The sequence below is a fragment of the Podarcis tiliguerta genome (genome assembly GCF_965153285.1).
Source record: "Podarcis tiliguerta genome assembly, chromosome: 11".
Lineage (NCBI taxonomy): Eukaryota > Metazoa > Chordata > Lepidosauria > Squamata > Lacertidae > Podarcis > Podarcis tiliguerta.
In genome coordinates, this window is record NC_139544.1 from 27,192,114 (window position 1) to 27,217,510 (window position 25,397).

Sequence of the window (25,397 nt, forward strand, 5' to 3'; positions counted from 1 at the left end):
CCAATTATTACATTAAAAATAAATTGATATCCCTTAGAATGCAACAATATTTACAAGCAGAAACAGCATGAACAGAAGTTGATGAAATGGACTTTCCTCCCTCAGGGACATTCATTGGCTACAGCAGAACAAACCCTTGAGAGCTGTTACTGATAGGGATTGCAATATTTTGAACCCATAGCTAAGGAGTAAAAAAAAAAAAAACTATGACTCCCATGAGGCTTTTTTGAAAGCCGTATTTTAATTGACCAATGAATTCTTAACTCTTGTGTGGCACAAAATTGCTTATTAACCGTGAAGCTAGCGGAATGAAATGAAGCAGAGCATATAAACAGGCAGACAGTTAAGGAATTATAAAATCCAAGTGTTGAGGAATTATGTGGGAAGAGCAATTTAAATGGTGGATTAGAATGGAAAGAGAGGGGAGAGAATTCCCAGTCAGGAGAGAGAATTTCTAACAAGTGAAACCTCGGGAGCAGCTTTACTATCATTGAACCAACAAGCGCTTTTTAAAGCTTTCAAGGAACACAAGCAACACAGCTGTAAATTGCTCACTTCAACTCAAGTGTTACATGTTTCACTCTGGATTAGCTATCATTCTAAAATTTGACTTGAAGCATTTCTCTAGTGCCTATACACACACACACAAGCCACACAGGCACACATTTTATAAGTACGCAAGACCATTATAAACACAAAGTAAGAGCAGGAAATCCTAGGTTTTCTGTTTGTCTTGTAGCCCAAACAAGTCTGCTATAGCTGTATCCATATAGTTCTCCAATAGTGAAGTTCGACCACTACATGGATATTAGCCACCACGCATCTCTAGCTAGTAGTTTGCATACTGTGACGCCACAAGAACAAGGACACAAATGAAATTACGTTTGATGGTTTATTTCCATGGCAGACTGTATGCTTTGGGAAAGATTGCAGCATGACTATATGCAACTAAAGACAGACACAAAATGAAGTTTATTAGTTCAAGACTGATGAATGTGCACATGCTGCTGGTGTAGCTGGTGTTATTTTCAAACGCACACACAAAAACCAATCTCTTTTCACCTGCTTCTTGTTTCGTTTCCTTTTGTGGGATTCCACTCCACTGGCCTTTTGCTGGCTTGAAGAAGCCTAATATTGAGAGCACAAACTCAGGGTGCTTACAGAAATTGTGTAAGGCATGCCAAGGAAATGTGTTTCAAAAACAGGGGAGGCTGTTTTAGAGCATAAAGCACTGAAAAGAAAATTGCCTTTCCTTTTTAAAGGCTTTCTGAGGAAGTGTTTTATTTTACAAAAGGTTGAATTTTTAAACACGACATTTTCAGTAATAAGAGCTTCCATGGCAACATGTGTTCCACCCTCGTTTCCAGCACAGGTGCACGTTACAGGAATTAGCAGGTGCATGTCTGGACACCATATGTACCCATGTATTCCTTGTAATGGTGAAAACTTTCCCCTTTGGTGAAAGGCTTATTGGTAGGACACAGCCTTGCCATACAAAAATTCCCAGGTTCAGTTCCTGGCAGCTGCAGAGAGGGTTGGAAGAGACTCCTGCCTAAAATCCTGGAAAGCTACTGCCGATCTGTGTTGAAAATACTGAGCTAGATGGACTAATTGTCTGAGTCAGCTTCCTACTCGGCTTTAGCCATATTCTTTAAAAGTCACACTGACCTAGAGAGACTTGTATTGGAAAGGTATGGAAACACATGGCAGGGCTATTTCTCTGTTCACCTCTCCCCAACTCTCTTTCCTCCCCAGAACATACAGGTAACCAGCATCCAAAAAATTAACAACTGCCAACAGTTGTGAAGGTTAAGTAAGTGTTGCGCTTGCATTAAAAGTAACACTGAACTTAGGTACCAGTTAGAACAATGTCTTTTCCAGCTTCCTATTCTGCACAGAAGGTTTACAGCCATAAAACACATCAAAGCAAGAGAGGAAAACAATGGAACTGAATCGAGCATAGCCTTTCCATGTAGCGTTTATGCTGCATCACTGGCTTGAGTTAGTAGGTTGCAATGCTCTGCACACTTACTAGAAAGAAACTATGTTCCAGGAAACTAAAAAGGACTTCTGGGTAAACAGGATAACACTGTTAGAGAACAGGACATATGCTGACTGATTGTTTTATGTAATATTATGCATTGCAAGAGCGGAGCTGTGAAAAGATATTCAGCAGATGATCCTTCAGCTGGATTTGCAGCTTCTTTTTGTCGCTTCCCATCCTCGTTCTCTTTTCTATTAAGCTGCCTCTTTCTGAACTCAGTTGCACTAATGGCCTTCACTTCTTAGCCAACCAGCACAAATTGCACCTTAAAGCTACAGGAGCAGAGGGAGTGGGGTGAAGTGGGGGTACCATTTTTTCACTGCCAGAGGCCATGTGGGCATTGCTCCAAAGTGTGGCACCCATCTGAAAAGCATGGGAGAGATCCCCTTGCTTTATCCAATGTAGCTGTCCTGGAAACCAAATCTATTCTTTTTCCAGCCCTTGTTGTGTTGTGTGAGTAATGCTAAGAGATTTTCAATATAATTGTGGATGGAACTCAAGTTTAAAATTCAGAAAGGATCCAGCTCATGGAGAAAAGAAATGGGTTGAGTGGGAAAGACAGAAGAAGAATAGGACTGGGAATAGGCCAGTGGTACTTGCAGTCTGAGGCAGGGATGCGGGTGGCACTGTGGGTTAAACCACAGAGCCTAGGACTCGCCGATCAGAAGGTCAGCGGTTCGAATCCCTGCAACGGGGTGAGCTCCCATTGCTCGGTCCCTGCTCCTGCCAACCTAGCAGTTCGAAAGCACGTCAAAGTGCAAGTAGATAAATAGGTACCGCTCTGGCGGGAAGGTAAACGGCGTTTCCGTGTGCTGCTCTGATTCGCCAGAAGTGGCTTAGTCATGCTGGCCACATGACCTGGAAGCTGTACACCGGCTCCCTCGGCCAATAAAGCGAGATGAGCGCCGCAACCCCAGAGTCGGCTACAACTGGACCTAATGGTCAGGGGTCCCTTTACACTTACTTGCAGTCTGAGGACAGAAAGGGTCCCATTTTAACACAAAATCTGCTCACAATTATATGTGCTTCTGTACCTGAGCCATGAGGATAAAAATGTGAAACAGACCTGAACATACATACTGTATATATATTGGTGGCTCAGATTAAGAGATCTCTTTTAGGTACACCCAAGGGGCTTGAGGATTCCCTGTGGGATCAATGACTTTTTTTCCTTTTGAAAAGGAGACCACAATGCCATATCAATAAGCTTCCCTTCAGTTTTCAAAGGGGTTTTATGGCATGGGAAGCTGCTGTTTGATAATAGCAAATGGCAGCTTCCTATACATTTTCTTCATGCCATTCATGTAACACTTCACTGTAAAAGAGACCCACTTCTGGGTTAGGCAGAAAAGCAATTACTGAAACATATAGCAGCAGGGAAGCAAAAGGATTAATGCTCTCTCTTCCTGCAATCAAGGAAGCTAGAGCAGTTAAGAATGATTTTCCACCACTTCTTCTCCAACAAGCATTGATAACCTCCTTATCTAAAGTCTTGCTCTTTAGTAAGGCAACTCCCCATCAGGTAGATCAAGGCAAAAGGAATATGAGGAAAAGGCACACCCCTTTTTTGTTTCAACAAGTTTCAGAGATATGAAAGACAGAGATCTAAGAAGTAAGCAGATATCCCTCATTCCAAATTGCAACACTACCCTAAGCAGAATGCACAGAACTTTAGTTTACCATGTAATTTCAAAGGTGACTGGGTGATTTAAATTTTGCAGAAATGATTATTAATAGGCGCTTTGAAGGCCTGACTGAACCACCTCTATATTCCTCTGTGACTCCTCTTCTTGCTACATTAAGCAAAGGTATCACACAGGTACAATTCACACATAGGAAAGAGGAGGAGCGATCATTTATTTTGTTCACAAGAGAAGAGCAGAACATTTCTAGTCTGATCTAAATTGTGTGCAAAAACAGGTTCTGCATTTCTAGAGCTGGGTTTTTGGCGCCCTCTCTAACAAGGTAAGGAACGTGCCAAGTGCTTCTAGTAGTCATTTGAATCTATAAATAGGATGCCCACTTTGCCTATTTATATGAGCACTTGAGTGCCAGTCCCATGAAGGTGAACACCAGACCGCAAGACCAGCTCTCTCAGAGTTTGGCTTACACTGACAAGTCGTGACAAACCTGCCTTAACAGAAACGTGATTTATAACTGCCAAGTAAGCAAGTTAATACAAGCTAAATACTCTAGACCAGGAGTAGGGGACCTTTTTCAGCTGGAGGGCTGCATCCCCAGTCCACACTATGTGGCTTTTAGGAGCCACATGCTGGTGGAGGGTGTAACCAAAGGCAAAACCAGATAGATCAAGTAATGTGATTCTTACCTTGGTGCAGTAAACTACCATATTTTTCGCTCCATAAGACACACTTTTTTCCTCCTAAAAAGTAAGGGGAAATGTGTGTGCATCTTATGGAGTGAATGCAGGCTGCGCAGCTATCGCTGAAGCCAGCACAGTGAGAGGGAGAGCTGCGCAGCGCCTCTTGGTCTGCTGGCTTCCCAGCGAAGCAGGATGAGGGACAGAAGGGGCTCCATAAGGCTCCCTTCCGTCCCTCATCCTGCTTCGCTAGGAAGGCAGCACAACAAGAGGCGTTGCGCAGTTCTCCCTCTTGCTATGCTGGCTTCACAGATAGCTGCGCAGCTTGCTCTGGCTTTTCAGGGAGGTGGGAGAAGGGACAGAGGGCAGCCAGTCAGTCCCTTCTCCCACCTCCCAGAAAAGCCAGCAAGAGCTGCTCTATCTTTAAAGAGCCACGCCGAGCAAGCGTGTGTGTGGCTCTTGCTGGCTTTTCTTGTTTTCCTCCTCTAAAAACTAGGTGTGTCTTATGGTCGGGTGTGTCTTATAGAGTGAAAAATACGGTATATTCCAACCACACACAAGTTTTCTACATACATCTCTCCCAACCAGGCAAGCAAAGGGTGCTATCACAGCTCAGGACATATTCCAGTCAGCCAAAAGCACCCATGGCAGGTGTAGCCTGGAGAAAGTCTTATGCTCCAGACAGAGAGAGCTGGAGGCCCTGGGTCTCAGGTTCCCCAACCCAGTCCACACTATGTATCAGTTGATGTCTCTTAGTTATGTGGATTTCATTGCTTTAAAAATTGATTGAAGCAATTGGATATCTTAAAAACCTCTATAAGTTTTTATTTTATTGTGAATTGTTCTATGTGCTGGTAGAGGCAGTATTTGAGCCTGGTTGAATTCTGCAACAATGGGAGTGATTACATAACAGGCAGAATGAGATAGACTTGTTTTTATGTGGTTAGCCTGCTGAAGGATTTGATGAAGTCAGAAAATGAAAAATTTAGGAATCAAGGTTATGGGGATGAGGAGGTAAAATAGAACATGCAATTTTACACGATCAATTACTGACCTACCTGGGAAAGTTTTCCCTCTCTTAAGCAATGACAATTTCAACTCACTACTATCCTCTCTTGAAAGAAGGAATGTTGTCTAGGGAGTTGCATATATGACTAAACACTATTAATTGCAAAGGAATAAAGATTGCCTATCAGTTATGCACATATGAGCAAATTGAGACGTATAATTTCACCTGACACATAAAAACGATTAGCATCACCTATATGCTGTTGTTGTTTTAGAGAAACTGATTGTGGACATTCCATTCAAATCCAAGCGCTGAAATCATATCAGTAAGAATTGGTTGAATAAGAGGTGCCATTTCCATACAGCCAATGATATGTGATCACAAACAGAATTGCTCTCCACAACAGTTCTTAAGCACTGTTAACATTTATTACTTGCTCATATAAACCATTTTGATGGAGGTTTACACTGATAGTACACTAGTAGTGTTAAACTCTTGTGTTAAAACCTACTTCTTGGGTCAGTCAGCAACTTGCACTCACTTATAAGTGCTCAGAGATGGAAAAAGATCTCATAGCAATTTATTATAACAACAGCTGCTGTAAAAGTAGCACAGAATCAGACTGGTATAAATGGACACTTGCTTATCCTTTTTCAGAAGACATACCTTTGTTTCAGAAGGCTTCATAGTGGGTGCCTTTGAGGAAACCGTGGAAGAAGACTGAGCCTACAATGTGCAAAAAAAAAAAAGGATGTGAATTAATTGCCCACCAATGGGAGTTAACTATTTTTATATATTTTATAATTCCATCCCAATACAGCGTTGCAAATCTGTATCCCAAAGCTCTCATTGATCTTGGATGTTCATTGATAGATGTGAACACTGATCCTTTCCCCCACAAATTGCACACAGCATATAATGAATGGGGAGTTGTACACAAATACACAAATAACCAAAATTCCATAGACTCGTTACAAGATTAAACAAGATGTAACATACTCATTCATTAGTGGTAGGACTGAACTAAAGTGCAAAGGGTTTTTTTTGGGGGGGGGAATGTGCTATAAACAAGTAGAAGCTTGAATAGTCAGAAGAACCTGGAGTGCTTATATCAGACACAGATGTTTTTTATTAGCCATGTTTGGTTTCCTTCTGGAATGAAAAGTGGGTTACAGATAACCAATAGAATGAAATGAAATTGATAATACTAAGCGAGTTGTTCAAGGGTGGATTACATTTTGATAATCTCTTAATAGGGGCAAACTAACATTGCTAGACTTCAGAGAAATGAAAGGGCACAGAACAGCAATTATTACAGGCTGCTTACAAAACCAATTAATGTTAAGCTATTAACCTGCCCTCCCACCTTTCTTCAATATGAAGGTTAATGATGTACTGAAACCAAAGATGCATTTGTGCTTATAATTATCTCTTTAAGAGTCATTATACTGTCAAAATTATTTATTGGAAAAAACCAGGCTAACAATCCCATCTTAATCCAAGCTTTCCAGAGCTGGCCCAAAGAAAACATTAAAACTCAGAATTACAGAACTGTAGAGTTAGAAGGAACCACGAGGATCATCTAGTCCAAACCCCGGCAGTGCCAGAATCTTTTACCTAACATGGGGCTCACGCTCTACTAACTGAGCTATCATTTGAAATAAGTGGTTGTAAGCTCTGGCAAGTCCAAACTCAGAATTTTACATTTACATAGGAGCCACATGGAACAGGTCCCTTATTTAAATTTTCTGTTTTACCAAATTCGAAAAACCATTTTCTTTTGCACCCTCATTGCATAAAATGTGTCAAGCAGATATTCTATTGTTAACTACATGTCTTCAGTGATGGACTCAACTTCAATAGATTCTGAATGGCATGCCAAAAGGCTTTCACTATGTAATTTGACTATATTATCCACCTATATTTTTCCAACAAGTAAATGCTAGGCAATGAAGTCATACTTTCATTCTGCAGTAAGCCACCTTCACATAATCAAGTTACTTGTACAAAGTCTTCCTCCTCCTGGATACAGGACAAGTATCTGTTCCAAGCCTCTTTAAAATGAGTCACATTCATTATTGTCATGAAGTAAACATGCATCTGGAAGAGGCTGCCACCACCCTTGCCTTATAAGCAAGTCCCATACCTACCCTACTCAAACTGCCAGATTTGAGGCAATTGGATTCCAGGACTTGGGGAAGCAAACTGTCAGTCCCCAAGTGGGTGTAAAACAGCCCTGTGGGGTTCCAGAGCAGCAAATAAACATCAGAGGGACCATAGGGAAGTGTGAAATAAAAATTTTAAAAAGAGCCAGTGAGGTGTTGAGATCAAAGCAGTAATCATGGAAAGAGAACAGCAGCTCATGGCAAACTCCTTAGACTGGAGATGAGATACCCAGGGAAAACAATATAATAGGCTAAGGCTTCTTAAGCATGGAGGAGGACAATTTTAATTCCAGTCATGGCTGGGGGAGAAAGGATAAACCTTCCCCTCTACATAACAATCTCTCTTACGCTTGTAAAGACTCACAGAAGGATGGTTTGATGGGATCAGCAGCTATATTGATTATGTATCAGTTCTTCAACTGGACTATAAACAGAGCAGGTTTGAAACTGAACATGAAACTAGAGGGAACTTTTTATTTAAACTGAGAATGATCACAATTTAGTTTTTCAGCACCACATGTAATAAAACCCTTAGGAAGAAATGGCAAGAGTGTGGCCAAGGGAAATTTAATCTGTCACAAAGACTGCAAGGAGACAATAATAACATTTACATTGTACACATCTAATGCTGCAGTGATGTCTTTCTTTCCTCTGCTATTTTCCTTTCAAATATTTATCAAGCAGCCATTAAAAAATAAAAAAGCTTTTTACCACTATCTGAGTTCATAAACAAGCAAAGTTTTGCCACTGATGAACCATGTGAATACATATGTTGGGCTTGGAAACAAATATGAAAAGAGTTGCCTGGTAACCGGTAATAACTGTATGATTCATAGCTAAACAGAACTTGGGAGAGATTGTAGCGTGTTTGACCAGAGGCACACCCAGTTTATAATAAAAGAATTGTGAATTGTGAACTGCCTGGCTCTACTGAAAAAAGAAGAGAGAGAAATTTCAGATTTCAAAAACACAGCAGGAACAAAACCACAGTGTGGATATTTTCATGATAAAATCAGAGCACCACTATAGAATATTAAAATAGCTGTAGTAAAGAATAAAAAATGCTTCACAGTGAATCTTCAAAGTATAGGTAAGGCAGGCATAAGTCACACCTGAATCTTGACCTGGAGGGTTTCTCTCTACCTTAGCTTCCTAGAGACAGTATTATATACTTAGATATATAAGCTAGATGTCAAATGGTTCCTTACACCAAGGTTGAAGCCATAATAAATAATAATAAAATAATAATAATAAAATAATAATAATAATAATAATAATAATAATAATAATAATAATAATAATAATTTATACCCCACCCATCTGGCTGGGTTTCCCCAGCCACTCTGGGCAGCTTCCAACAGAATATTAAAATACAATAGTCTATTAGACATTAAAAGCTTCCCTAAACAGGGCTGCCTTCAGATGTCTTCTAAAAGTCTGGTGGTAGTTTTTCTCTTTGACATCTGGTGGGAGGGCGTTCCACAGGGTGGGTGCCACTACCGAGAAGCCCTTCTGCCTGGTTCCCTGTTACTTGGCTTCTCTCAGCGAGGCACCAAAATGGAATGTCTAGTTGCATTTTTGGGCAAGACAGCTCTAAAATCTTATTTTTCAAAATGATGGACTGACAGTGATTGATTCTCAGTTAAACATCTGGTGAGTTCAGATGGCAACCTTGAGCTAACTTAAGAGCTTTGAGAAGTTAAAGAAGAAAAGTCACTTGATCCAGGGGCAGTCCACATAAACAATGGCCTATTCTGACCTCTTTTTCTTAATGGTGACTGCTCCTGCTTAGGCTGCACAGAAAAACCATTTTGGTTCCAGAAATTCATTCTCATTGTGCAGATAAAATATAGAATTCTACAGGATGGTGTACTGGTGTGTGAAAACAGTCCAGATCCAATGATCCTCAGATGGTGAAGATGTTAGGTGCCACCCTGGCACCCAGGCATTTTCACTTGGTCAGAAGCAGTTGAAAAGCAGGTGCAAAATGTGCCTGGCACCTGGCTAATTTTGAACACTGCCTAGAGATCAGAGTCTTGAGCTGGAAGTAGGAGCCTAAAGAGTAGCAAGCAAAAGGCATTACTGTGTTGATCAAGAGGCAATAGAAGATCAGGCTCCTACTATTTATACCAAACCTGACCAATCCAGAGGATTACTGCCTGTCGGTCTTTGGGGCAATGCCCCAGATTGAATATGCCTACTACGTCTGAAGAGGAGCCCAAGAGTGTGGTACACAGACCATGGACTATGGCCCAGCATAAAAGTAGTGTGGTTCCCAGTTCAGGCCACCAACTCCCTAACAAGTCCTATTTGCTAAACACCCAAAGTGCATACTCAACATGCACTCAGAGGTTCAGGAAAATGACAGCTACCATGTGGTGTCAAGGTCATCACCACAAAGATAACTGGAGGAAATAGCCAAATTGTCACTGAATTGCCCTATACCCATGCTCTGGAGCTAGTTATCCAAAAAGCACATATCTAAAACCTCCAAGTTTCATGAAGCTATTTGGCCCGCAGGAAAATGGGCATTTCCCATAACTTGGTGTAGGGAGATGAGGGGAAAATTAAAACAAGAGTCATTTTTGAAGGAGGGCAGGGGCATAACATTTATAAGAGAGATATGATAGCCATATTCAAATATCCAAAGGGCTGTCACATGGAGCAAGTTTGTTTTCTCTTGCTCCAGAAGGTAAGACCTGAACCAACGGATTCAAGTTACAAGAAGGGAGATTCTGACTAAACATCAGGAAGTACTTTCTGATGGTGGGAGGTGTTTGACAGTAGAACGGACTCCCTCAGGAGGTTGTGGGCTTTCCTTCATGGGAGGTTTTTAAACAGAAGTTGGGTGGTCATCTGTCATGGCTTTAGTTCAGACTCCTGCATCATCATCAACAACAAAGTAATAATAATTATTTATTACTTATACCACGCCCATCTGGCCAGGCCTCCCCAGCCAATCTGGGCGGCTCCCAACAGAACATTAAAAACACGATATAGCATCAAACATTAACAACTTCCCTAAACAGGGCTGCCTTCAGATGTCTTTTAAAAGTCAGATAGTTGTTTATTTCCTTGGTATCTGATGGGAGGCCACTACCGAGAAGGCCCTCTGCCTGGTTCCTTGTAACCTCACTTCTCACATTGAGAAAATTCTCAGAAGGCACTCAGAGCTGGACCTCAGTATCCAGGCTGAACATTGGGTGGGGAGGGAGATGTTCCTTCTGGTATACCGCATTACAGAAGGTTGGACTAGATGACCCTTGGGATCCCTTACATCGCTACAGTTCTATAATTATAAGAGGTGTCAGCAGAGAGTTTTCTTCCCTGCTGCCTTTTCTTAAACAAGAGAGCTTTTCCACTGCTGAAGATGGTGGTGGAACTGTGCAGAGCACAGAAAATGATGACATTTCAATGGATGCCTTGGCCTCCTAGTTGCCACACATATTGCCAGGTGTGATTTGAGTGAAAGAGCAGTGGTAGTGATGATTAGTAGAGTACATGATAAGCTAGATCCCAGCTTGGACGGGGTTGGTTCATAATACATAAATGGGCATACTCAAGCCTGTCATTATAAGCCTCCTGATTTCAACCTTCAGCACCATGGAAGAAATCACTTCCTGGAGGAGAGACATCATATAGAAAGTTTCAGCTTCAACATTCTACTGAGTTGAGTGGGACCTATTCCCAGGTAAGAATGCTTAGGATTGAAGTTTAACTCAGCCAATTAACTCCAAACCCCAAAACTGAAAATAATTGTTTTCTAAAACATTAAGGGGGGGATTGTTTATAATTTCAGGGGTTGGGCGGAAACATTTTCCTACTCTTGTTAGCTTAGCAACAGCTTTAGTCATTCAGCTTCATTGTTATGGAATAATATACATATAATATTAAGCAAACACCACCTTTGGGTTGGTAGAGACAATAGTTACCTGGACATGCCTGAACAGAGAGAGATATCCTGTACAGATCACCACACCCTGAATTACACAGGTTCCAAATATACACTGAAGAGACAGTCAGCAATGACACACCAAATTTGTAAGACACCATTGTGAGCTTATGACAGTCAATTCAGGGGTTTTTTAATTTTAAAAAAAAGATTATGAATCATTAGATCTATAGCCATAAAGATCTTACTCTCGAGATTTTGCTAAGATCTTACAAGTCACTGCTTTCACAACACCCTTTCTGATAAAAACACGCCAGATAGTCAGCAGCCCCTTGCAGAAAAGCCTATTCTTCTCAGGGCTAGAAAGCAAGAGTAAGAGATGTAAAACTCTGCGACTCCAGAAATAAAATGCCCCAGCCCACTTACTAAGCACAACACTAACTAATTCAGCAGTTCATGTTCTGCAGTACAGAGCATTGCAGGGTTGGAGAAGCAAAAGAAAGCAGGAAGTACGCAACGCAGTTAGACCGCAGTACTGACAGTAGCAAAAAAACATCCCGGAAAAAGAGTACTCACTCCAGGCAGCTGGTATGTTCCTTCCCAAGCTCTAAGTAAACAGAACACACTGGATCCTTATCGCAAGCTTGCTTTCATTTCAGTTTGTATCAGTTCTAGCCATGGTTTCAGTTTTAACACAGCCCCTGGAACAAACCCATGGCAGTGAAGATGGCACGACCAATCCGAACAGCACAAGCAGACACACTCAGTCTGCAGGCTCAGTTGCTCCACCTCCTATGAATATTCAAATAAACTTGAGAGATCCTCACAAGGAAGGTGGGGACAGGCAGAAGGCTTTGCCAAAATGGAACAGGAATTGCTGTCAAAGTCAAATGCGGGTGCTTTACTTATGTGGCTTGTAGTTAAGACAGTAGACAAAACTGAATTACTGTACCAAGTTTTATTGAAATTTATCTGAATTTTCTGATTATTATTTTTAAAAAGCTACCAAAGGAACAAGGAAGCTTGAAGTGGGAGTACTAATAACCTACTGGCAGGGGATTTTGTTTAACCAAACTGGGAAAGGCATATAGCAGGCACCCCCAAACTCAGCCCTCTAGATATTTGGGGCTATAACTCCCATCATCCCTGACCACTGGACCTGTTGGCTAGGGATGATGGGAGTTGTAGCCTCTAAACATCTGGAGGGCTGAGTTTGGGGGTGCCTGGCATATAGCCTGAAGACCGCTCTATAACATATAAATGCATTACAAAAACCAGTTAAGGCAGCCCTTTCACGGCTCCTGTTTATTCACCAGGAAGAATCTGTGGGCACAAAAATCTTTGAAACTCTTCCTAATATGACTTTTTCTAGCTTGATTTCTAAATAAATATTCAGCATGTTAACACTGTTATATGAAACCACCAACAACAATGTACCACATATCTTTTGAAACTATTCTGAATATTTTTTAAAAAACAAATTATTTGCATATTGAAATTTGTTTGGCAATTTCTCTTAATCCAGAATACAGAGAGGAAGAGAACGATATTTTCAAAATGTTGTTTTTGAATTCTATATAGCAATAAAGCCATTTTAGTGTGCACTGTATAGAAGATCTATTATTCTCTTTATCAGACAATATTTTATTGCTGCACATAAAAGTGTTAAGAGCCAGGGAACAAATTAAAAACTTAGACAAGAACAACAGCTTATAGGAGCTGGAGTGCTTCAGGTTTTCTTTACTATATGCATAATATATAGATGGGAACAAACCATAGCACACTTGCAGAGTGCATACTTCATGTGCAGAAGCTCCCGTGGTCCACCCCAGACATTCCACTTAAAATAATCTTAGCTAGAAGAGCAGGCAAAAACCACAATCTGGAGAGCTGCTAGCAGTCAGGGTGGAAAATAACAGAAAAGGTAGATCCAATATGATAGTTTCCTACAGGTATTTCGCCACCACTCGAAAAATAAATATTTCCCCTTATAACACAATATATGTGAAATAGATAAACACTGAACAAGCTGCATTAATGGCTCAGCTAAACTTCTGGAAATCTCATCCATTAGGAAAGTGCCAACTGGTGTTGACACCAATTTGTCCGCATAACCCCAGCCTTGCCACCACCCTGCCCTGACACCATCCAGGTAAATGGCAGTGATGCCATTGTGGCAGCTCTGCATTACCAGCCTGCTTCACCAACCCCTCCCAACCAAGTCAACTCACAATAATTAAAATCAGAGGAGCACAACAATAAAAACTCGAAACAGAACACAGCCTTCAGTAAAATCACTTCAATCTGGCACATTAAAAAAGTCTTCATGAATTACAAGAAAACACTCAGAAGGAGGCCATATGAACCTCATTGGGCGAACCATTCTACAATGTTGGTGCAGTCACTGAGAAAGCCACCTTCCTTGGCCCACCACCCAAGAACGCTTCCACTATGACCTTCCTCCTTGAGTTTAGTGAACAGGTAAGCAGACATGGGAGGAGGCTTACTACTACGGCTTTGAACTGTGCCTGGAAACCAATAGGTAAAACATAGCTGCACATGCATGCATGTTTTATGATGATCTCAGTGCAGGACGTTTTCAAGGGATTAACATGATGCTAGATTCCTCACAGTGCTGTGAGATACCCAGAACCCATCATAGCACCTTAGAATTTAACACAAAAGTCTGCAGTTTTCATTCAGATATTTTATACATGCAGGCAATTGGTGTACGTCAGCCACATGATTTCATTTGGACCCTGATTTGGAGCTTTCGTCAAAGCACTTTCTAGGTACCCGATTTATCTCAGGGTCTGTCCAAGTCCACGCTGTCTGCCAATCTGCTGGCCACTTTGCTTTTGGGAAATTCAGCAATGGTTATAAACCATTTTTTTCTTCTGACATGCATGCATTTAATCTGCAGGCATATTTTCCCCTCCAGAGTCAATAAAGCCTACCAAATTAGAGACAGATAGACCAAGGCACTTTGTGCTAGATACCTTTGATTTATTTTATTTTTTAAGGAAATGTCTAAACCCCTTTTTATTTTGGGGTGAAATTTGATGAAATTTGCAGGTAAGGTCACACCTTCCAGAGGCATAAATCCTCGTGGCAGACATCATTCTGTAATTTGTCATTTTCCCACAGGAACAGCCATTACAGTTTTGGAAGGGGTAAAAAAGAAAAAGAAAAAAAGACTTGCTTAATCTTCTCTTCTCTAGGGACGCGGGTGGCGCTGTGGGTTAAACCACAGAGCCTAGGACTTGCTGATCAGAAGGTCGGTGGTTCGAATCCCCACGACGGGGTGAGCTCCTGTTGCTCGGCCCCTGCTCCTGCCAACCTAGCAGTTCGAAAGCACGTCAAAGTACAAGTAGATAAATAGGTACCACTCCAGCGGGAAGGTAAACAGCGTTTCTGTGCGCTGCTCTGGTTCACCAGAAGCGGCTTAGTCATGCTGGCCACATGACCCGGAAGCTGTCTGCGGACAAACGCCGGCTCCCTCGGCCCATAGAGCGAGATGAGCGCTGCAACCCCAGAGTCGGTCACGACTGGACCTAATGGTCAGGGGTACCTTTACCTTAATCTTCTCTTGTGTTTCATGGGCAATTTGACAGAAAATCTCCACTCTGGTGTTTGCTCGCCCTTCTCCTATTGCTTCACCATCATTATGGCAAATTTAAGAGACATTACTTTCAGTTTCAGCAGAAGCCTGTCTGCAGCCTTTTGTGGGGAGTGGAGGAGGGGTGACACCTGTATTGTCAAGGCATCACAACTCACTTCAGGGCCCACTGTTTTAACTTCTGTGCTCCCTTCCAGAGATTCTGCTTTGCCTCTGATATGCCAAATATCCACAAGGCCCTCCTACTCATTCTGTTGAATAGGGCACTGATTTTAATAACTTGACTACAGCATTCTTAAATCATTGTTGGATTGACTTGTACAGATCCTGATTCACCTCAGGGAGGCAGAAGATCCCTCTGAGGCATTTCATTACACTTCAGGATTCATATGAATCCAATGCACATAGCCTTAAAACGCACACTTAAAGTGGCTGAATCACTGAGAACATTGAAGTTTCAGTTGACTGATATACCACTCATCTATATTATTAATTTAAAATATGTATGAGCCACATTTTAGGTTCAAACCCTCCAAAGTCAGCTTCCAACAATCTGTCAACAATATAAGAACCCACAGTCAATTTAAAGACAGATGACACCAGCATAAACATTCAAGATTAGATAATTAGTAAAGCATTTGCCGGTCATGCTTCCAGGAATATGACGAACAGTTCTATAACCACTCAAGTTACCTTACTGATGGAAGATGTCCCACTTGTTTGTGTTTTAGGAGATTCAGTAAGGCTAGCACTTTCAGGTTTCTTCTACAAGACAAAAAAAAATCGAAATATTAATTTAAAAGTAAAACACTAATGCTGTAGGGAAAATCTTCAATAAAGATAGATGTTGCATCCTATTTTCAGAGCTTTTTTCCTTGCCATGTTGATGATGTACTGATTTGTAGTCAGCAGTTTACTAAAGTGCAATTACTTTAATTCACTCATTAGCAATCTTTGGGTATCATGTGAAAGTATGAATATAAATAGGAACATAGAAAACTGCCTTAAACCGAATCAGACCATTGGTCCTTCGAGTTAAGTATCACTACACCAACTGGCAGTGACTCTCCAGGCAGGGAACATTCCCAGTCCTACATGGAGATACCAGGGATTGAACATGAGACCTTCTGCATGCAAAGCAGACGCTCTATCACTGAGCTATGTCCTTTCCTGAATAACAACTCTGCCGTTACCCTGGATAAAGACCTGCCCTGGGAAGGGATGCAAAGATTTGTGCTCTGCTCACCTTATAGTCAGCTTAAACAGGTGATGCACAGACTGTGAATGAGATGTGTCCTCCCCTTTCGATTTCCTTTTTAGTATTAACCAAGGGGTTGTCATAATTGGAAAAAATCAGCAAACCATGGCAGGGACTTCTGGTGACGGATAGGTAAACTTTATTCGCATTAGCCAACGGCCATAGCAACATAAAACAAGCAATATGTACAACTTCTGGTAATGGATTGAAAACCATGGTTGCAAGCAGGTTGGAAGGGGAAATGATTGCATCAGCAAATGATGCCTGACATCATGGCAAATAATAGGTGATACCAGAGGCAGTTTTAGGGTGGCGTAGAATGGAGCACAAGTGGTGGGGGGCACAGAAAACCGAAAGTGCGCCACTGTTAATACTACACCTGAAATGCTCTCAAATGGGCCGGCTCTTTAAATAAGTAGGTCTCTATAAACAGGACATTGCCTTGACAATCAAGTACAAGGAGCTTCTCCTGGCTTTTAGCCTTTTATTATAAATACAAATTTTCTCCTATATTAATAACACAGGATGGATTGAAAGATGAAAACTAAGAATGGTGCAAAAAGTCAATGCAAACATAATTAATTAATTAATTAATTAATTAATTGCCCTTCTCTGTCAAAGTTCCAGCATCTTAATATGAAAACAGGCAGGCAGATCTGCAGACTGCTGACACACATGTAGGCAATTTATCCTCTGGTCACAATATTTTTTAAACCCTTCTCTCCAACCTGCATGAAAACCTTGGAGTCACTTAGTTACTATCTCATTCAAGAATTCAAACATGTCAATGAGACCAGGCTGAGCTGGTGGTTTTTCACACTGGGTGTCAAGTTAACACAAAGAGTTGCCCTTCTCCAAACATTTCCATGATATACATATTGGTCCCTAGCTCATGAAGAATCTCCTTAAGATGTATATTTTTAGGACACACCCTATTTTTGTGGTTGTAAGCTGCTTCAAATTGTTTTTAATGTTCTATTTCAAACTGTTGTGACCCACCCTGGGACCTTAGGGTGAATAAATCAAATTAATAACAAGGCAGCCCTGTATCAGGAAGTTTTTAATGCTTGATGTTTTATGTTTTTAGATATGCTGTAAGATATGCCCAGAATGGCTCCGGAAACCCAGCCAGATGGGCAGGGTATAAATAATAATAATAATAATAATACCTGCCAAACAATTTCCATCCAAACGTAGTGTGAAACAGCCTTAAGAAATCTATTTAACCCAGGAATGCTTGGAGCTTTCCCCAAGAATAGTAAATAATATACTAACACTGTAACAACATCAAACGTCCCAGATGATGTTTTAGAGTGTAACAAAAACAGCTGACACATGTCCGTGACTTGTGCTTCCAATCTGAACTGGAGATTTTCCAAGTTGCTCTAGTCAAGTGAGACAGTAGACAGCACATCACCCATGGCCTCCATCAGTAAAGATAGCACCACTCCCTCAAAGAGGCATTAATGATCTCTTTAACCAGTGCAGGTAGTCATTCCTAGCTTAGAAGTGCTTAGTATTAGCTGGACCATATACTATGCATTGGCTGGGCCATATACTATGCATTACATAAATTATTTATATATATATAATCTTCTCTGTAAGATTGCATATATCAGAAAAAAACATCTAACACACTACAAACAGCGTCATAGAAATGATGTAGCACCCATTCTCCTAGTATCTTATAGTTAATGACCAATTTGAGGACTGTGTCTATTAATGATGTGATGAATGATGCCACAACAATATGAAGCTCGCTGGGTAGCCTTGGGCCAGTCAAGGTCTCAGCCTAAAGTACCACAAAGGGTAGTTGGAATTAAATGAGGAGATAGATGCATGTAGGCCACCTTGAGTTCCTTGGATGAAAAGGTGGGATATAAACCAAATAAACGAATTGTCCGGTAACCAACAGATGCTAACTCCAAAAAGACATCTCTTATGCAAGCCACTCTGTGCATTTCTACTGAAAGGTGGTATATTAAGTGCTATAATACTGTTATGATTTTGGGGGGCAGACTCCTCATAATCCTAAATTTAGTAATGGGGTAGAATTTAGCCAATTTTGGGAGTATGAGGGGAAGATGCCAGGCCAGTGAAACATACAGGCTGAACCAGTTGTATTGTTCATGAGACTGCTGAGAGTGATGCCATGGATATATAATCCTGCAAACATAGGTGCCAGCTCCCTGGGGCCCTGGGTGCCTGAGCACCCACAAAATCCCCATGAAGAGGCTGGGCACCCAGAAATTTCAGCACCAGGGCCATGCACACTGCATGGCACCCACAGCCCTGGGCACGCACAGTCTCAGGGCCAACTGGCACTCCTGCCTGTAAATGTTAGTTTGGGATGCTAGTCATTCATTCAAAGTTTGACATTTTAAGAGAATAGAAAATTGCATAGAAATAATATTATGAATGCACACCTTCCTAGAAGAACTGGGCTCAAACTTATTTTGAAGTAGGAACACTCATGCTGGCCTTTCAGCAAGGGCCCTGGAATAGAAATGTTCCAACCAGAATTGTTTTGCCCTTTTACTCCCACCACCATTACCACAAATTGTGCAGTTTCCAAATCAAGGAGTAAAAATTGGCATGATGCAGGGAAGATTGGTTCAGGAGCCAATGTTATTCAGACAAGTAGATAGTGCCAAACTCCTCCTTGGAAGTAAGCAATGTTCAAGGCAAGGCATTCAAAACTTGACACAGAAAAGGAAGTACCTACAGTGCATGTATATTACTGCTACTCTGTGCACATGCCACCTACCAGTGGATTATCCACTTTGACAGTGCAGAATGAGGAGATAGAAAAGGTAGGCAGAAATGGCTAAGTTAGAAAGATGCTGAATGTGCCCATTCCTTAACCGAGAACACTAATCTCAACTTAGAGCAGGGAGTGGAAGGTCTCCAGTGGCTGTGTAGCCTCTTATTGTTGTCTCTCCTTCCTGGATTGGGGCCAGTAATGATTCCTAGTAATGTTTGATAGCTTTCTTATACTTATGTATGTTCAATACAATGGAAATGCAAGTGTGTCAAGTTGTTTTCATAATTAAGCTCTCAGGATTTTCTTCTTTGAAAGTACAATACAATGGTACTTTGTCCATGATATGCCAACATAATAGTCATATCCGTACACTGGGTAGACCCATTGAAATCAGTGGACTTGCAGGTCTACTGTGAGCATGACTTAGCTGGAAACATAGAACCTATTAAGCCGGACTCAACTAATGAGTACTGCCAACAAAAGTCCACACAAGGACTTCCAATCGTGCAATGGGATTTCAGCTCGGCAAGCTAAAATGCTTACACTGACGGAAATATCGCCATAGCCCTACATTCAATTCCACCCACTGTCTATAAACAGTTATTCATGCATTTCCAGTTTCTGTGTCTTCAGGAACTCGGAATTCAACACAGCACAACACCCTGCTTTATGCAGGTAGGCTGAAAAAAAACTTAGACGATGAAAGGATTGAGTTGACAAAGTCAGAGGAGATGCATTACAGCAGCCCTTGTTCTCCAGGCAATACAATATCTACTCATCTGTCTAATGAAAGGCAGAAGAGATCACGTTACAAGCAAATTGCCATTTAGTCAGGAAGTCTCAGAGATTTAGGTGACATGATGGCTGGTGTGGCTGAAATGTCAGATTGCTGCTCTTCTGAATTGAGAGAATCCTGTTACAGCGCTCTAGGTAGGAATCATTAAACAAAGCAGTTTGCTCTGTTGTACCTCTCAGCTTCCTCGCTCTCCCCCACACTATGTTTCCTTCCCACACTATTGAAATTACAACTGGGTTCAGTTACAGATACTGGGCTGCAAATATTTATGTAGTGCTTCATCACTCCTTTGATCCTCTAAATTATGGCAAACAAAGCAATATTACTTGTTGCTATTTTCAAATCATGAAATCTAAGCAAACAGTGAGCTGTGAGAGCCTTCACCAGTAAAAAAATTTTAGAATAGCAATTAGAAGTCATTGCACACAGAAAAATAGGAATTATTTATGCATTTTGAGTTTGTTAGCTGCCTTGACTAGCACAATGATTTTGGTCAAAATTCATTACTGTAACATAATCATAGTAATAAAAACATAATGTTTTATAGTTACCTCTACTGCTTCCGCTCCTTTTTTATCTCCCGATGATCCACTTGCATTTTTAGGCCCACGCTGTAGGAAACATAAAGACAAACTGTAAATTAAAGCAAACAAATGATTACAGCCAAGATATTGGCCGTGACCCATGAAGTACAAACCTATTTCTCTCCACACCCACTAAAACTTTGGACTTCTATTTCTTGCAAAGAAATATCCCTTTCTATACCATGTGAATCCAAAGCCTATGGTCACTATGTTTTGAACAGGTCAAGATCTGAAAACACAGTTTTAAATTTGTTTAAGATCCAAATTCACTCAAAATCCTGGTACCCCTAGTCTCCTAGGTAGGAAATAACAGGAAACTGTAGTTAGTTTAAAATTATTCAGTCATGGTGTGCCAAAAAGGAAGGAGTGCAGGGATGGTGTGAAGGAGGAGGAGTTTGGATTTGATATCCCGCTTTATCACTACCCAAAGGAGTCTCAAAGTGGCTAACATTCTCCTTTCCCTTCCTCCCCCACAACAAACATTCTGTGAGGTGAGTGGGGCTGAGAGACTTCAAAGAAGTGTGACTGGCCCAAGGTCACCCCGCAGCTGCGTGTGGAGGAGCAGGGAAGCGAACCCGGTTCACCAGATTACGAGTCTACCACTCTTAACCACTACACCACACTGCACAAACCACTGGTCATGACCCCTAGAGGCTTACATCAGTGATGATGGGGAATTGTAGTTCTGCATGGCCAGTGGTCAGGAATGATGACAGTTGTGTGTCTCCAAAAGTTGTTGAGCCACAACTCCCCATCATCCCTGATCACTGTACATGGAGGTTGAGGCTGATGCAAGTTGAAGGCCCAACAACTTATGGAGAACCTCAGGGCTCCCCATTCATGAGTTATATGGCATGGGACCAGGATACTTGAAAGGTCCTCTTAACCTGTATGAGGCAGCTCACACACTAAGATAATCATCAGGCACATAGCTTGCCAAGAAATGTACATCCTAACTAAGCAGGCGCATCCACTGTGTGACCCAGAGGTGATGCACAGGGGAGGCACCGTGTGGCACTGCTGCTTGCTCACCTGGAGAGGGATGGGACAGGTGCAGTGGCAGCAAGATTAAAGAAGAGTTAAGTTGGTAGCAGCCCGGTGGTGTGTGCACACCAGCACGGCCTCTGCTGCCAACCTTGGATCTCTCCCCCCACCCCCAATTTTACCTCTTCTTCATCTCATCCCTACTGAATGAAAGGTGCTGCTGCTCTACCCCATTGCACATCCTTAGTGATGTAGCTTCATGTGAAAAAAGAGGCTAGGTAAAAGGACCCCTGACCATTAGGTCCAATCATGACCGCCTCTGGGGTTGCGGCGCTCATCTCACTTTATTGGCTGAGGAAGCTGGTGTACAGCTTCCGGGTCATGTGGCTAGCATGACTAAGCCGCTTCTGGCGAACCAGAGCAGCGCACGGAAACGCCATTTACCTTCCCGCCAGAGCGGTACCTATTTATCTACTTGCACTTTGATGTGCTTTCGAACTGCTAGGTTGGCAGGAGCAGGGACCAAGCAACGGGAGCTCACCCCGTCGCGGGGATTCGAACTGCCTTCTGATCGGCAAGTCCTAGGTTCTGTGGTTTAACCTACAGCGCCACCCGCGTCCCTATGAAAAAAGAGGCTACCTGACAGCAAAAACAATCATACTAATCTACTATAATAAATCTACTATATCAGTCCAACAAACTGAAGTTCTACAAAAAATTGTACGGTACAGTTTACACATCTACCATTTGCAATCTTGCAAATAAATTGCACTGTATTTGCCTGTAACTGTTCTGGTGCTGAGAATGATATAGGATACAGTGTGTAAGATGCAGCATTTCTATAATACAAAACATATAACCACAGAGGGCTTTATATTGTGTCACTTCAACAGTCCTGTGCATATAATGGAGACTTCATTCCACAGGAGATAGTATCTCCCCTTGCATGAATGCTTTTCCTGCGAAGCACACATTTCAGGAATTATGTGCTTAACTCTCTAATCAGCTAAACCAGCACCTAATGCTCTAATTAAAAGGAGGAAATAGCTTGCAGCATGTGTACGCCTCTATAAAGCACACTATTTTAGGTATTAATATTTCACAAGGTGTTTGCATTTGCTTTTGAACTAGCACTTTTAAAACTTTGTGAAATCATGCCATAAACATACTTGATCTTCTGCATGCACACAAACCCATCCAACCAAGAATTCCAGTTGGTATATCCAAGACCATCCATTGATGCTGCATCTTTACACCCCTACATCTTGTTTTATTGCATATATACCCAACAAGTACAATACTGCTTTATCCTCACTACATCAGTGGAATATATTGCCTGACTTTGGGCAAGCTTGTCCAGTGGTTGATCCAGAATTTGAACCTTGGTCTTCCTTGTACTAGTCATAGAATATAAGCACAATGCTACATTGGCTCTTACGTGAGAAACATATTCACTTCCTCTTCCAGTGCACCATGCTTGCCTAAAGAGCTTTTCATTTAAGGAACTATTTTGTGAGGCTTGTTCACATATACACCACTTGATATGTTACCATTTGATGCCTCTAAACGAGACAACTGAACTATCTCCATTGGACAGTAATAAACTTAGAGTGAACCTTAGGTGATGGGTCTATTATTGGTGATGAGTCTGTGGTGGCTCATTCATAAATCCAAGTCATTGCATGACGCTACAGTCAATAACTGCTGGAGATGCATGTGTGAACTAGCCCTAAGTCAGTCATTCTACATCACTATGATCCAGCTATAAAAATTCTAAAGAGTCATACATTGTCACAGATGTAACACAGCTTTCCCACCAATGTAAGTAAGATTTCTATCTAAAGAGCAGCATACAGCTATAGGAAGGTGCTGCATTCAGTCACAGAATTTTGAAACTTGAACCTGTATTTTCTTTGGGTGGAGAATCAATGCAAAGGCGGCGGCACAAATCCAAAGTCCAACATTTATCTGGCTATTGATGTTATTACTGTACCAAAAGTAGTACCTGATGTTTAACTAGAACCACACTTTCTTAACATACCCAAATAAATGGAGAGGTATTAACAACAGTCTAAAGAGTACAAGTAATTTCTTAGCTTGTAAAACCACAGCAAATCAAAAGAAAACTTTGAGAGGCTAAAGTTGGATAGCTTTTGAACACGACATTCCAGTGAACAGCGTTTTCAATTTTCTTCACAAGCATGAACAATAGCGTTCAATGAAGCAGACTGAAATGCCATAAAAGCATGTTCTTTCATGGCCACACCTGTCAGCTCTGACTCCTTGATCAGTCAAGGTAAGCCTCATAAACTGGGAGGCACAGACCTCTGTAAAGACAGAAGCGAAAATGTATTTGGAACATGTTCAAGATTTCTCTCATTGACTTCTATTATCTTCAGAGCAGACACATGAAGACATCCCTTGTGATGAGATGTTAACAACAACAACAACAACAACAACAGATTTATAAATCACTTTCTATGAGGCATCGGGGGGGGGGGATTACACATAAAACATTGACAATATAAAGCAACAAAAACAATAACTGCATATATAAAATAACTTTCCAGTCCAATACAGATGCCAAATGGGAAAACAAACTCAACTTTGAAGGTGTGTTGAAAGAGAAGTGTCCCACAGCAAGAGATGAAGGAAAGTTCAAATGTCAATGGACACTGTACATAAAGTATTACCTCACCCACATAGCTGAACATCTTTATCAGAACTTGGATCCATGGACAGCCTTCTCATTCCACAAAATCTGTGTTTGCTTCTGATGACAGGAGCATCCCAAGTAGAGTTTCACTTATACGATGCTCCGGCCAGTGGAAGCAGGGGGGGCTTCCTTCAGGCACTTGTACCCCCTAAAAATCTGCTCCAAAGAGTTGGGGGCCCCTCTGGAGCAGAATAAGCAGTGCTACTGGAGGGAATCAATGTCTCTCCCATACACTGCTATAGATGGATTTGTTTCCTGTTCATAGAAGCCTAATTACAGAACATTGGCTTGGATCCTAACAAAATATTTTATTCTCTGTATTTCCAGCCCCAGTAAATAAAAATAAAAATAATTTAAAAAATGGTGGTTAGATTGGAAAATTTGGAGGGAGGAATCAAAAGGGAGCTATTAAATAAATAAAAGCAGTATTTTTAAATGTGGAGCTATTACAACGTTGCTTGCAAACTAACAGAAGGCACAAAAATGCAATTTTGTATCGTTTAGTGGACTACAAAGAAACATTGCTATTAGTATGGTGCATACCAGAACTGTTCATGCCAGTCCTTCACTTTTTTCATGACTGAGTTCATCCTTTGTTGACTTGTATGTAGCAGTAATTTTCAGATACTGAGGCATTTGGTATAGCACACATTTGCCATTATGTAGCCATGCAATGTTTCTATTTGGCCAGGATATAACACACAGCAATGTATAAATACAAGATACAGTAAAGATACAATAGATACAAGATACAATAAATACAAGATACACCTGCAATTTGCATCCAGTTTCTGGAAGCAAATAAATGTTATGCCGTGCTTCATCCGCTGTGCATGAGCACATATGTGCAATATCACATACTCCAGATTCTGAAAATTATTGCTGTGTATTAGCCCACAAATGGTATCAGTTTGAAGCTTTGCTGATAAAAGCACACAACTGGTTGGCTATCTGACTGCCCCGTTTATAGGAGAGATGAAGAATCTGTGGCCTTTCCAATATTGCTGACTTCCAGTTCCCATCATCCCCTACCATTGGCTATGCTGGCTGTGACTGATGAGAGCTGAAGCCCAACAACTTCTGGAGAACCACAGATTCCTTTATATGCAACATGAGAGTTCGGGTGCTTCTGCCTTGGAAAAAGGGGTATCTTATCTTGTTCATTTTATCCTGTTTGCATTTAATAAGTCACTTAAAACCAATCAAAATGGCCCAGGTGTATATCTGTCACAACCCTTTTGGTATG

At 41.3% G+C, this 25,397-nt stretch overlaps 1 protein-coding gene across 13 annotated transcripts in view; it reads right to left on the reverse strand.

Annotated features, from left to right (window-relative positions):
• The window catches only part of CAST (calpastatin), a 61,513-nt gene that overhangs the window by 27,971 nt on the left and 8,145 nt on the right, over nt 1–25,397 (reverse strand). For 5 of the 13 annotated variants that reach the window (XM_083403862.1, XM_083403867.1, XM_083403869.1 and 2 more), the window contains 4 exons: nt 20,419–20,478; nt 15,743–15,814; nt 6,040–6,099; nt 1,063–1,128 (listed from right to left, as the gene is read on the reverse strand). In XM_083403862.1, the coding sequence (XP_083259988.1) occupies nt 1,063–1,128; nt 6,040–6,099; nt 15,743–15,814; nt 20,419–20,478 (258 nt within the window). Of the gene's footprint in view, nt 1–1,062; nt 1,129–6,039; nt 6,100–12,006; nt 12,230–15,742; nt 15,815–20,418; nt 20,479–25,397 lie in introns of those variants that run through there. The other 8 variants (XM_083403873.1, XM_083403871.1, XM_083403872.1 and 5 more) reach the window with 5 other exon arrangements.